Source organism: Oncorhynchus mykiss, chromosome 19 (assembly GCF_013265735.2).
Source record: "Oncorhynchus mykiss isolate Arlee chromosome 19, USDA_OmykA_1.1, whole genome shotgun sequence".
NCBI classification, from domain to species: Eukaryota; Metazoa; Chordata; class Actinopteri; order Salmoniformes; family Salmonidae; genus Oncorhynchus; species Oncorhynchus mykiss.
In genome coordinates this window covers 3,349,302-3,361,316 of record NC_048583.1, presented here as the reverse complement: position 1 = coordinate 3,361,316, position 12,015 = coordinate 3,349,302, and the positions used below count along the sequence as shown (strand labels likewise).

General features: G+C 41.5%; 1 protein-coding gene and 1 long non-coding RNA gene across 3 annotated transcripts; both read right to left on the bottom strand.

Annotated features, from left to right (window-relative positions):
- Window positions 1-21: 21 nt before the first annotated feature.
- Window positions 22-3,505, bottom strand: LOC110497283 (B-cell CLL/lymphoma 6 member B protein). The gene is made up of 4 exons (XM_021573316.2): window positions 3,076-3,505; window positions 2,787-2,890; window positions 2,619-2,682; window positions 22-2,437 (listed from the first exon to the last, which is right to left on the bottom strand). The coding sequence occupies exons 1-4, from the start codon at window positions 3,353-3,355 to the stop codon at window positions 1,344-1,346; spliced, it is 1,542 nt and encodes a 513-aa protein (XP_021428991.2). The 5' UTR covers window positions 3,356-3,505; the 3' UTR covers window positions 22-1,343.
- A 2,414-nt stretch (window positions 3,506-5,919) lies between these two features.
- On the bottom strand, window positions 5,920-11,559 carry LOC118941411. Of its 2 annotated transcripts, none has more exons than XR_005037629.1 (3): window positions 10,165-11,559; window positions 8,759-8,903; window positions 5,920-6,920 (listed from the first exon to the last, which is right to left on the bottom strand). It is a non-coding gene; the product is annotated as an uncharacterized LOC118941411 (long non-coding RNA). The 2 variants fall into 2 exon arrangements; XR_005037628.1 differs by lacking the exon at window positions 10,165-11,559 and adding an exon at window positions 9,206-10,131 and having other exon boundaries at window positions 5,921-6,920.
- Between the last annotated feature and the right edge of the window lie 456 nt (window positions 11,560-12,015).

Sequence of the window (12,015 nt, the reverse complement as noted above, 5' to 3'; positions counted from 1 at the left end):
TATAATGTGGCAAGGTCAAAATTCTTTAAAAATTACATTTATTTTAAAATGTTGATAACTTCTCCCTGCCATTCTCCTGATGATAAGACATGTGAAAAATGTTTTGCTAACATATGATGAGGATCGCTGGTTGGCCGGTTTGCCTGGGTGGGGATCCCTGGTTGGCCGGTTTGCCTGGGCGGGGATCCCTGGTTGGCCGGTTTGACTGGGTGGGGATCCCTGGTTAGCCGGTTTGACTGGGTGGGGATCCCTGGTTGGCCGGTTTGACTGGGCGGGGATCCCTGGTTGGCCGGTTTGACTGGGTGGGGATCCCTGGTTGGCCGGTTTGACTGGGCGGGGATCCCTGGTTGGCCGGTTTGCCTGGGCGGGGATCCCTGGGCAAGGAAAGGTTGAAGACTCCAGGTCTACAGTGATGATGCACATCCTAACCTGTCAAACCTGCTCAAAACAGTCAGAATGTAAAGGAATAAACCAGAGAGAACTCTGATTGAATTGATTGGGTTGAAATTCAATTCATTCCAAATCTGGGACTCAAAAAACAGCATATGGTTTCCGAGGCTGAATATGATGAAGAAGGTAAAGGGGTATGAAGATAGTTCTATAAACCCAACCACTGACAGCCTACCATTCCAGTCAGCACTCTCTCTACTTGCACCAGCTAGGTCACCATGTCCATTTACAGTGCCAGGACTGTGTTGGTGTCCGTGAAACTGTCGCTTTGCTCTTCTGCCATGTCGATGTCCAGAAAAGAGGTCACCGTTGCGCTCTTCCCTGAACCTTCCTCCTCTTTCCTGCGTGCAGGTAAGAGAAGAGCCGAGCAACGGGCTCTCAACCACCAACAGGATTTGCTCACCCAGGCACCTGTCCAGAGCTTCCTGAATTCTTAAATGCTGTTCTTTGGTGCACCACTGCACAAATACAAATTCATGAGGATGTTTAAAATCTTCACCTGTAATAACTTATACATTATCAATCCACTCTGGACCAAGCATTAAGCTAGCTGAACTGAAAACACAACCACTACACACAGAGGGTCGTGTTCAATGTGGAAAACATCCAAACTGTTAAAAACACATGGACCCAGTGTTCATATGAAAACCCCAGTAGTGTGGAGCCATTCCTCTTACAACTAGGGCCAGGAGTTTTTCCTTGGTCTTGTCACGTGGTGAGGAAAAACTCCTGGCACTGCCTATCATTACGCCGGGTGGAGAAGTGTGAAGTTGCCCCTAGATGCTGATGTTGGGTAAGTTTAGCATCTTTTTCCACAAGTGGTGAAGGTTAGGATTGGGGAAGAGGAAGCTGATCCTAGATCTGTATCTAGTCGGAACTTCACCTTGGAACACTCAGGGCAGCACAACGTCCTGTGGCCTGCCACCAGTGTGGACGAGGAGGTGCTTCTTCATGTGGCCAGACTGGGTGAAGCACTTCCCACAGTAGATGCAATGAAATGGTTTCTCTCCGGTGTGGACCCTCTCATGCATCTTCAGCTGGTGGCTGTGGGAGAAGCGCTTGGTGCAGTGGCTGCAGTCGTACGGTTTCTCCCCCGTATGGACCCGCATGTGCCTCCGCAGGTGCGCCGGCTGGGGGAAGGGCTTTCCACAGAGGCTGCACCGGAGCTGACTCTTGGACGAGTGAGACGTCAGCTGTTGTTGCTGCTTTTCTATGCCTTTCGATGAAGAAGTGGTACTTATGTTGAAATTCAGGAAGGGGGCTGGCTTCCCTCTTTGGGGAACCTGGAGGAGAGTAATACTTGGGGATGAAAAGCTGTTTAGGGAGGACAGTCTGTTGAAATCTGACATCTTGGACCTTGATCCTACAGTTGTCCCTTGCTCTGCATGTTGAGTGTCAGGGGGACACGTTGTCTGTCCAGACTCCATTCCCCCTCTTCCTCTGTTGTCCACAAGCTGCCTGCTTTCTGAACAAACCTCTCCAGATGTCGCCTCTTGGCCAATTATGCTCCATTCTGAACTCATATCTACCTCCACTTTAATGGGAACTGAGTCCACCATCACCACATCAGGCACCCAGTCCAGAGAGCCTGAAGCAGACATGCTGACGCCTGAGTTACCTGGCGCCCCTCTCCTCTCTGGATGTCCAGACAGCCTCTTGGAGTCTGGCCCTGCATTGTGAGGAGCATTCACAGTTGGGTTGTCAGTCTCTTGGTTCTCTGTCCATTGGGACAGGCTGTATTCTATGGGTTGATGGTCAGTTTCCCAGGTCACACCCTCAGCAACCTGATGGTCCTGTCTTGCTCTGTTGTATTGTGACGCTGGATGCTGGAACGTCTGGTTTTCAGGTTCTATATTGAGTGAGGTGTCTGGAGCTCTGTGTCTGTTGCCCTGCTGGTCCAGAAGGTCTGTGGGTTCAGTAGATGATGAAGAACCTGGTTCTGCTACAATGATCTTCACACTGCTCTCACTGACTGGTTGGACAATCTCTGAAATGGGTCAACGTAAAGCACAGCATCAGCTTCCTGTAGTGGAGACTGATTCTTCTTTGCCTTATTTAATAGTTATGGGTTATGACTAAGAAGGTAATAAAATACTGCAATACACACTTAAGTCTTTACTTAACATAAAGTGTAAACTGCATAGATTTGATAGGTTGCACAAAAATACCTTCCGTTCTACTGGTGTCAAGGTTCTCCATTTTGATGAGAGGTGCCTCTCGCATATCTGCCATCTGTTTTGTATTCATCCGGAACATTTGATTAGAAACATATCCCCAAACCCATTTGAAATATGAGAAAACAAATCATATATTTGACCATGTCTATGACAACTGACCTGCATGCTCCCATCCTGGTCTGTCGCTGTGCGTCCTGAATCTCTCCAGTTGGTGACATCCTGCGTTAAGTTGCCCCTTTCACTGTCGGCAAAACAATTCTCCACTGCACCAGAAAACACAAACCCTTATAAACGTTACATATTCTACATGACCCATTATTTTGAAAGTGTTGAAATATGTTTGTTTTTTAACTACAATATCCAATATATTCTACATGACCATTATTTTTAACGTGTTGAAATATGGTTTAAAAAAAACTACAATATCTAAGTCTGTCTGATGACTTTCCTACTAAGCTCCCTCTTGCTCGGGCAACACGATTGGTGTCGCGCCAGTGAACTGTGCGTCGCAGGGCTCCGAATTTCTCTGTGCCCTGTTGAGAACTCTGGTATTTTGTCAAAAGCAGCTTCTTCCGCAGGTTATCGATTTCTTTTTGACTATGGGAAATTTCCAAACGTAAGGCAGCATGGCCATCATCTACAAGTTTGCAGATTTCGGCAACGGCTGCATTCGCCAAAACCTCAATGATGGAGGCTAGCTGAGCATGAAAGACGACGGTATCGGTCATGTTCTTGGCACTATGTCTAATTTAAACACTTATGTTATAGTCATTTGCATTGCAGTGTTCAATCAACGTCCTCAAAGTTCACACGGTATGCTTCAAACGTAAATATATTTTTATCTGTGGAGCTAGACACAATAAGGATTTTCCACAACAGTGGAATTTGCTGTTCGCCTTCAAAATAAATGTCCGCAATTGGAAGTAATTCAAATGGTGACAAATATTGTAATCATGACATATTTGGACTAGATAATGCTTAAGATGAAATAGCTAGTTAATTTGATATAAAAAAAGTGACTCTGTTTAAATCGCACTGTGGATGTATTATACTTTAGAATTGCATTAGGGGCGAACTCATAAGTTTGGACACCTACCCATTAAGGGTTTTTCTTTATTCTTACTATTTTCTACATGGTAGAATAATAGTTTAGACAATACATATATGAAATAACACATGGAATCATGTAATAACCCAAAAAGTGTTCAATCTAAACATATTTTATATTTGAGATTCTTTCAAGTAGCCACCCTTTGCCTTGACAGCTTTGCACACTCTTGGCATTCTCTCAACCAGCTTCATAAGACATTTCCAACAGTCTTGAAGGAGTTCCCACATATGCTGAGCACTTGTTGGATGCTTTTCCTTCACTCTGCAGTCCAACTCATCCCCAACCATCTCAATTGGGTTGAGGTTGGGTGATTGTGGAGGCCAGGTCATCTGATGCAGCACTTCATCACTCTCCTTGGTCAAATACCCCTTACATAGCCTGGAGGTGTGTTTTGGGTCATTGTCCTGTTAAAAAAAATGATAGTCCCACTAAACACAAACTAGATGGGATGAAGTACCACTGCAGAATGCTGGTGTAGCCATGCTGGTTAAGTGTGCCTTGAATTCTAAATAAAATCACTGACTGTCACCAGACCCACAGTGGGAACCACACCAACACAATCTCCCATTTGGATTCCTTAGAGCAAAGGACATATTTCCACCAGTCTAATGTCCAATGCTTGTGTTTCTTGGCCCAAGCAAGTCTCTTCTTCTCATTGGTGTCCTTTAGTAGTGGTTTCTTTGCAGCAATTCGACCATGAAGGCCTGATTCATGCAGTCTCCTCTGAACAGTTGATGTTGAGATGTGTCTGTTACTTGAACTCTGTGAAGCATTTATTTGGGCTGCAATCTGAGGTGCAGTTAACTAATGAACTTATTCTCTGCAGCAGAGGTACGTCTGGGTCTTCCTTTCCTGTGGCTGTCTTCATGAGAGCCAGTTTCATCATAGCGTTTGATGGTTTTACGACTACACTTGAAGAAACTTCCAAAATTCTTGAAATTTTCCGGATTAACTGACCTTCATGTCTTAAAGTAACGATGGACTATCATCTCTCCTTGCTTATTTGAGCTTTGCTTGCCATAATATGGACTTGGTCTTTACCAAATAGTCTTCTAATAATCTTCTGTATACCACCCCTACCATGTCACAACACCACTGATTGGATCAAATGCATTAAGGAAAGAAATTCCACAAATGGACTTTTAACAAGGCAAACCTGTTAGTTGAAAGGCATTCCAGGTGACTACCTTGTGAAGCTGTCAAGGCAAAGCATGGCTACTTTGAAGAATCTAAAATATATTTCTGATTTGTTTTAACACTTTTTTGGTTAATACATGACTCCGTATGTGTTATTTCATAGTATGTCTTCACCATTACTCTACAACTCAGAGAAGAGTAAAACATAAAGAACCCTTGACTGAGTAGGTGTGTCCAAACTTGACAGGTACTGTTCATATTGCAATGGGGTATTAGCCTACTTAGAGCTTAATGTGGCTCATTTCAGTCCCACAATATGCGCTACAATGCTAATATATGTGTAAACTCGTCAGAATTGTAATCTGTTGGTGTCACTTAGTAGGCTGATAACCCATTTCATGGACCCAAGATGAATAGGTAAGGCTGTACAGTGCATATAAGTATGCCCCCAATGCAATTCTAGTCTAATACATCCACAATGGGATTAACTGTTTTTTGTTCTTATCAAAATAACAATTCTCTTTTGTTGAATTTATATAACATTCCAACCTATTATTACATGTTTATTTTATTGTGCGCTGAATTAGTTTCATACACCTGTTTTATTATTCTGTTTTTATTGTAATGTATACAGGGCTTTCTTATAAAAGAGAGTTGTGACTCTCAATAATAACTTGTTTAGCATTATCTAGTCAAAATAATGGGTGCATTCGTAAATGACCTCCAGTGTGTCAAAGTGCGCTCTGAGCCGTTTTCAAATTCAGTGTAGTCAGATCGTTCATTCGTAAATGACCTCCAGTGTGTCAAAGTGCGCTCTGAGCCGTTTTCAAATTCAGTGTTGTCAGATCGTTCATTTGTAAATTCAGAGTGTTTCTTTCTGGCCGAGGAGTGGGGTTGATCCGAGCTTTCTGACCTCACAACTGCAGTCAAGCACAGAAGCAAACTGGCTAAAGTTGGCTAGTTTGCTAGCTACTTCCAGACACAAATGAGAAACCACCTCACTCTGACCATTTTACTAACCCGAGCAGAGCTAGTTAGGCTGTTTTCATGTTATCTAGAGCATTAGTGACTAACAGTGCTGCTAGCAACAATTGAATAATGGTTTTTGTCAACCTTTACTGACACCCGTCATATTCAACTAGTGTTGCGTGTTAGTAGCCTCAGTTATTCTGTGCTCTGGCATACTCGAACGAGAGTGTTCTGAAATCAGAGTAGATAGCCAGAGTGAATTTACATACGCACCCAAGGAATCCACTTGTATCAGTTTGAAGTCAGTCAAATGGGAGCTTTTATTTTGAAGACAACCCGTAAATTCCACTATTGTGGCTAGTCCTTATTGTGGCTAGCTTCTCGCAGGTTCTCTTTTTTGTTTATTTTTGTTCCGGAAACAAAAAAATGTCTTCTACTTAGTGGATCGTTTTTCAAAATAAAGGTGAGATTTCAAAATAAAGATTGGTTACACGCAACTTATGTTAGTTCCAACATTGCTACCTGCTGCTGTATCATATTGTAGCGACTGAAAGGAATCAAATGTTACAAAAATCAGCCTTTTGACTTTCAATGAAGTTAATTAAAACAAACACTTTGTCCTCCAAATATGATTATTTTACTATTTGGTTCACGTAGAAAAATACAGAATCAGCATACAACCTGAATTTAAAGGGAATAAATACATTCCTTCAATTTAAAGTAAATCAATTGAATAGTAGGCTAGGGTTAGTAGTCTGAAAACTAACCGAAGCACCACACTCAGAATGCATTCTAACGCTGACCAATGTAACAGTATAAATATTTAAATATCTGGCTATAGAATGGCTAAATAGCCAATGGGATTTCTTATTGTCCTGGGTAATAGCTAAACATTGCCTTTTGTTTTTACAATAAATTACAATTGTAAATAAAAATAAACATTTGTAATAATAACAACATTGGTAATATGGGTGTAGGTAGCGCAGCAAGCATGTGGTGAGCATATAATGGTTCATGTTGTCCTTCACAGTAACCTGTAACCACAATGTACTGGCTTCTCCTCCTTTCAGTAACGACTGGGGTTCAGGAAACACAGAACAGAATAGATTATCAGACACAAACCAGAATGGAATACATGGAATATGAATGCACAAGTAAAGAATCTTAGGTCTATGGGACACAGACACTGAGGTGTCTGTGTGCAGTCTTGACATACAATGATATTTGTAAGATTTTGGGGGAAACACATGGTTCATGAAATTCTGAATAAATGAAAAACAATTGCCTTGACTTTTTTCCACTTTGTTAGGTTACAGCCTTATTCAAATATTGATTATTCACCCCCCCTCAATCTACACACAATACCCCATAATGACAAAACCAAAACAGGTTTTTAGAAATGTTTCTAATTTATAAAAATGTAAACTGAAATAAGTATTCAGACCCTTTACTCAGCACTTGATTGAAGCACCTTCACCACATCCTCGAGTCTTCTTGGGTATGACATTAGAAGCTTGGCACACCTGTATTTGGGGAGTTTCTCCCATTCTTCTCTGCAAATCCTCTCAAGCGCTGTCAGGTTGGATGAGGAGCGTGGCTACTCAGCTGATTTCAGGCCTCTTCAGAGATGTTCGATTGGGTTCAAGAACGGGCTCTGGCTGGGCCACTCAAGGACATTGAGATGTATCCTGAAGCCACTCCTGCGTTGTCTTGGCTGTGTGCTTACGGTCATTGTCCGGTTGGAAGGTGAACCTTCGCCCTCAGTCTGAGGTCCTGAGGACTCTGGAGACAGTTTTCATCAAGGACCGCTCTGTACTTTGCTCCCTCCATTCATCTTTGCCTCGATCCTGACTAGTTTCCCTGTCTCTGCTGCTGAAAAACATCCTCACAGCATGATGCTGCCACCAAAATGCTTCACTGTAGTGATGGTGCCAGGTTTCCTCCAAATGTGACACTTGGCATTCAGGCCAAAGAGTTCAATCTTGGTTTCATCAGACCAGAGAATCTTGTTTCTCATGGTCTGAGTGACTTTAGGTGCCTTTTGGCAAACTCCAAGCGCACTGTCATGCGCCTTTTACTGAGGAGTAGCTTCGATCTGGCCACTCTACCATAAAGGCCTGACTGGTGGAGTACTGCAGAGATTGTTGTCCTTCTGGGAGCTTCTCCCATCTCCACAGAGGAACTGTAGAGCTCTGTCAGAGTGACCATTGGGTTCTTGGTCATCTCCCATGATTGCGCAGTTTTTTTTTTCTTCACACCTTTATTTAACCAGGTAGGCAAGTTGAGAACAAGTTCTCATTTACAATTGCGACCTGGCAATTTGGTTTGGCCGGGCGCCTGCTCTAGGAAGAGTCTTGGTGGTTCCAAACTTCTTCCGTTTAAGAATGATCGAGGCCACTGTGTTCTTGGGGACCTTCAATGCTGCAGAAATGTTTTGGTACCCTTCCCCAGATCTGTGCCTCGACACAATCCTGTCTCTGAGATCTACGGACAATTCCTTCAACCTCATGGCTTGGTTTTTGCTCTGACATGCACTGTCAACTGTGGGGCCTATAAATAGACAGGTGTGTGCCTTTCCAAATCATGTCTAATCAATTGAATTTACCACAGGTGAACTCCAATTAAGTAGTAGAAACATCAAGGATGATCAATGGAAACAAGATGGACCTGAGCTCAATTTCGGGTCTCATAGCAAAGGGTCTGAATACTTGTTATTTATTTTGATTAAATACGCAAACATTTGTAAAAACCTGTTTTTTTGCTTTGTTATTATGAGATATTGTGTGTAGATTGCTGAGGACATTTTTATATTTAATCCACTTTAGAATAAGGTTGTAACCTAACAAAATGTAGAAAAAGTCTATAGGGGTCTGAATACCTTCCGAAGGCACTGTATGTCATCGTGGTTACAAACCTTCCCTGTGGAGAATGTCCTGATTTGTTTTATTTGTCAAGATGGTGTGTAGTAAGGTTCTGCAGTCCAGAGACAGGTTCCAGGAGCCTGTCTTCCCATCCACACGCAACACATTCCGGAGGATCCACACCAGTGACTCCAGAAGCTGCAAGCAAGTGAATCAATTCAATGCTTTCAGTGTTTTAGTTGCCTATATCGATTAAGTGTTTGTCATTGGTCCCTAAAGCAGTTGTGTTTTATATATAAATATATAAAAAGAGGATAGGTAGTCACTAGGTAGGCTACATGTCAAACATTTATGGGCGATTCCTCACAAAATTATTATTTAGGGGATTTTCACTCAATTTAATCCATAGAAGGGTTCTTTGGAAGAAGTATTGTTGACATATATTTGACATGCATCTTAAAAAATAGTTATTGTTGGAATATTTGTGATATTTTGCTTACCCAGGACTCCTGCAAGACTCCATATTATGTCATTTGTCGGTGCATACCAAAGATCCAGAGTGGGATCTCTGCTGCTTTTATGATGACATTTTTAAGCATTTCCAAGAGCGTGAATGTGAAATTGGATTCAAAATGGTCGCCCTCTGCTAGTGATTTGCAGGATGTGCAATGATAGACGTAAAAGGAGGGCTGTGATTGGTTACATTGCCAATTTATCTGTATAAAATGGGACATAAATGTAAAACTACCACAACTTTGATTTTCCTGTAAAGTACGTTTGACAATAATTGTAAAAAACAAGCCCAATAAAAAAAATAGTATACTTTGAATTAAGGATGTGACAACTGGACAATTTTGCTCAATGTTTAAACGGCCATTTTTATATAGTTTTTCCGTTAAAACGATAAGAAAAAAATATATAAAATAACACGTTCATTTACAATGCAGAATAATGGTCCTATTAACTATGTATGACCGCCAGGGCCAGCAAATGAAGTTATATATACAGCCACCCTTTACAGACGTAGAACGCAGCTACAGATAGTTCCAATTGATAACTTTTCAGACTATAAAAAAAAAGTGCCGCATCAGGTCTGTCTGTACCTTTTCAGCCAGTATAATTCTGCTCCGGTGTAAAATGTACTGTATTTTTTTCCCCAGACAACAATAAACATCGCTGATTTTTCTTTTTTTATGGTATGGTAGCTAGATGCGTTTTATTTCTACAACATGTCTCGGTAAATTACGGTATTTAACAAACGTTAGTCAGTTTTTTTAGGAGAGTGGACTGCGCGCAGGCAGCAATTATTTGATTGATAGTTCTGGTTGCATAGTGATGGATCTTAGTCCTGCTTCAGAAGCGGCATAATGGCATTCCTTTACAGACAAATAAAATATCCATTCATATCACCAGATAAGGTTTCGTGTCGGTATTTTAAAAACCATAGTGTAATACCTACCCTAACAGACAGAGAAACAAACATGCAGTAGCCGACGGGATTTGAAGGGGTCACATTCCATTATGTCTGAAAAGCGTAATCGATGCAGGCTACCGGAAGTCTACTAAAATTTCATATGAGACAAAAAGTTCGAGTAGACTACCTCGTACCAGCAAGACTGACTGTAAAAATCGGTGCCATGAATTGGCTAGGATATTCTTCACGCAACAGACCAAAGACTGAACACACACTAACTAGCATCATTAGCGAAGAGACAGGCAGGCCAGCGTGAACGAGAGAAGCAGAAGGCAGAAGCGTGCTCTGTTTTGGTAATCTGCATCTTGCAATGTCTTCTTGTCTTACAAATTCGCCTCTTCCTCTCTGGTTTTATTTGAATTACACAACTGCCCCTGGCCTTTATAGCCTATTGGCTATAAACATGGGAAATAATGCACTATATATACACACAAAGGTATGTGGTCACCCCTTCAAATGATTGGATTTGGCTATTTCAGCCACACCCTTGTATACAATCTCCATAGGCACAGTTGCAAAAGAATGGCCTTACTGAAGGGCTCAGTGACTTTCAATGTGGCACCATCATAGAATGGCACCTTTCCAACAAGTCAGTTCATCACATATCTGCCCTGCTCAACTCTTAAGTGCAGTTATTGTGAAGTGGAAACCATCTAGGAGCAACAATGGCTGTGAAGTGGGAGGCCCCACAAGCTCACAGAACAGGACCGCCGAGTGCTGAAGCGTGTAAAAAGAATGTCAAAAATGTGTTATTGCAATCAAAATACTACTCATATAACAGAGCAAGCAGTAAAGTTGAATATGACACCAAATGTTGCTTTGTAGCACCTACAACTGAAATATTTACTCTTAAAGGAGGCCTGGTAAGGCCAAAATGTCACTATTTTTTTGTATTTATTTTATTTAGCTAGGCAGGTCAGTTAAGAACAAATTCTTATTCACAATGACGGTGAGGCAAAAGACCTCGTGCGGGGACGTGGGCTGGGATTAAAAATTGTAAATATATATGTATATATAACACAGAAATATAAGAAAAAACATTGCGACAAGAGACAACATAAAGAGAGACCTAAGGCAACAACATAGCAACAAATATTCCAACTTCAATTAAATACTTTTCAACTATGCTTTAAGTTAAATGTCAAATATATCCCAACAATCCTTCCTCCAAAGGAACATTCTACAGATTGCATTTCATGAAAAAAAAAAGTGTTCTAGTTTTGTGAGGAATCATCCTTATATAAGTATATGTATTAAATGAATGGTCATCTAAACGTTGTTTTCAGTAGAATCATGTATGGAGAATCCAAAACAAAGTGAGCGGTTTCAAATGCTGATATTAGGAAAGGAAAGTGATTTTCTGGTTGTTCTATGTAAGATAAATCTACAGGAGCTGTACTTACCTCCAGGAGATGAAGTTTCCCCAGAACATGATAACTGTGGGGATTCTGGGAATAAATGAGAGATGAGTGAGTAGCTTGGGTCTAGAATGCTGGTGCACATCCTAACCTGTCTAGCCTGCTCAAAACAGTCAGAATGGAAAGGAATAAACCAGAGAGAATTCTGATTGAATTGAATGGGTTCTAATTCTATTCATTCTAATTCTGGGACTCAAAATCTCATTGCAACTGTGAATAGAAAAGTGTTTTCCGAGGCAGAATGTGATGGGAAGGGTAGAGGGGGATCAATACGGCTTTACTGAACTCTCTACAAATCCAACCATGTTAAACCCTGTATCACAAACATTGGCAGCTTACCATTCCAGTCAGCACTCTCTCTCCTTGCAACTGCTGGGTCGCCAGGTCCTTTTCCAGACCCAGGAGTGTTCTGGCATCT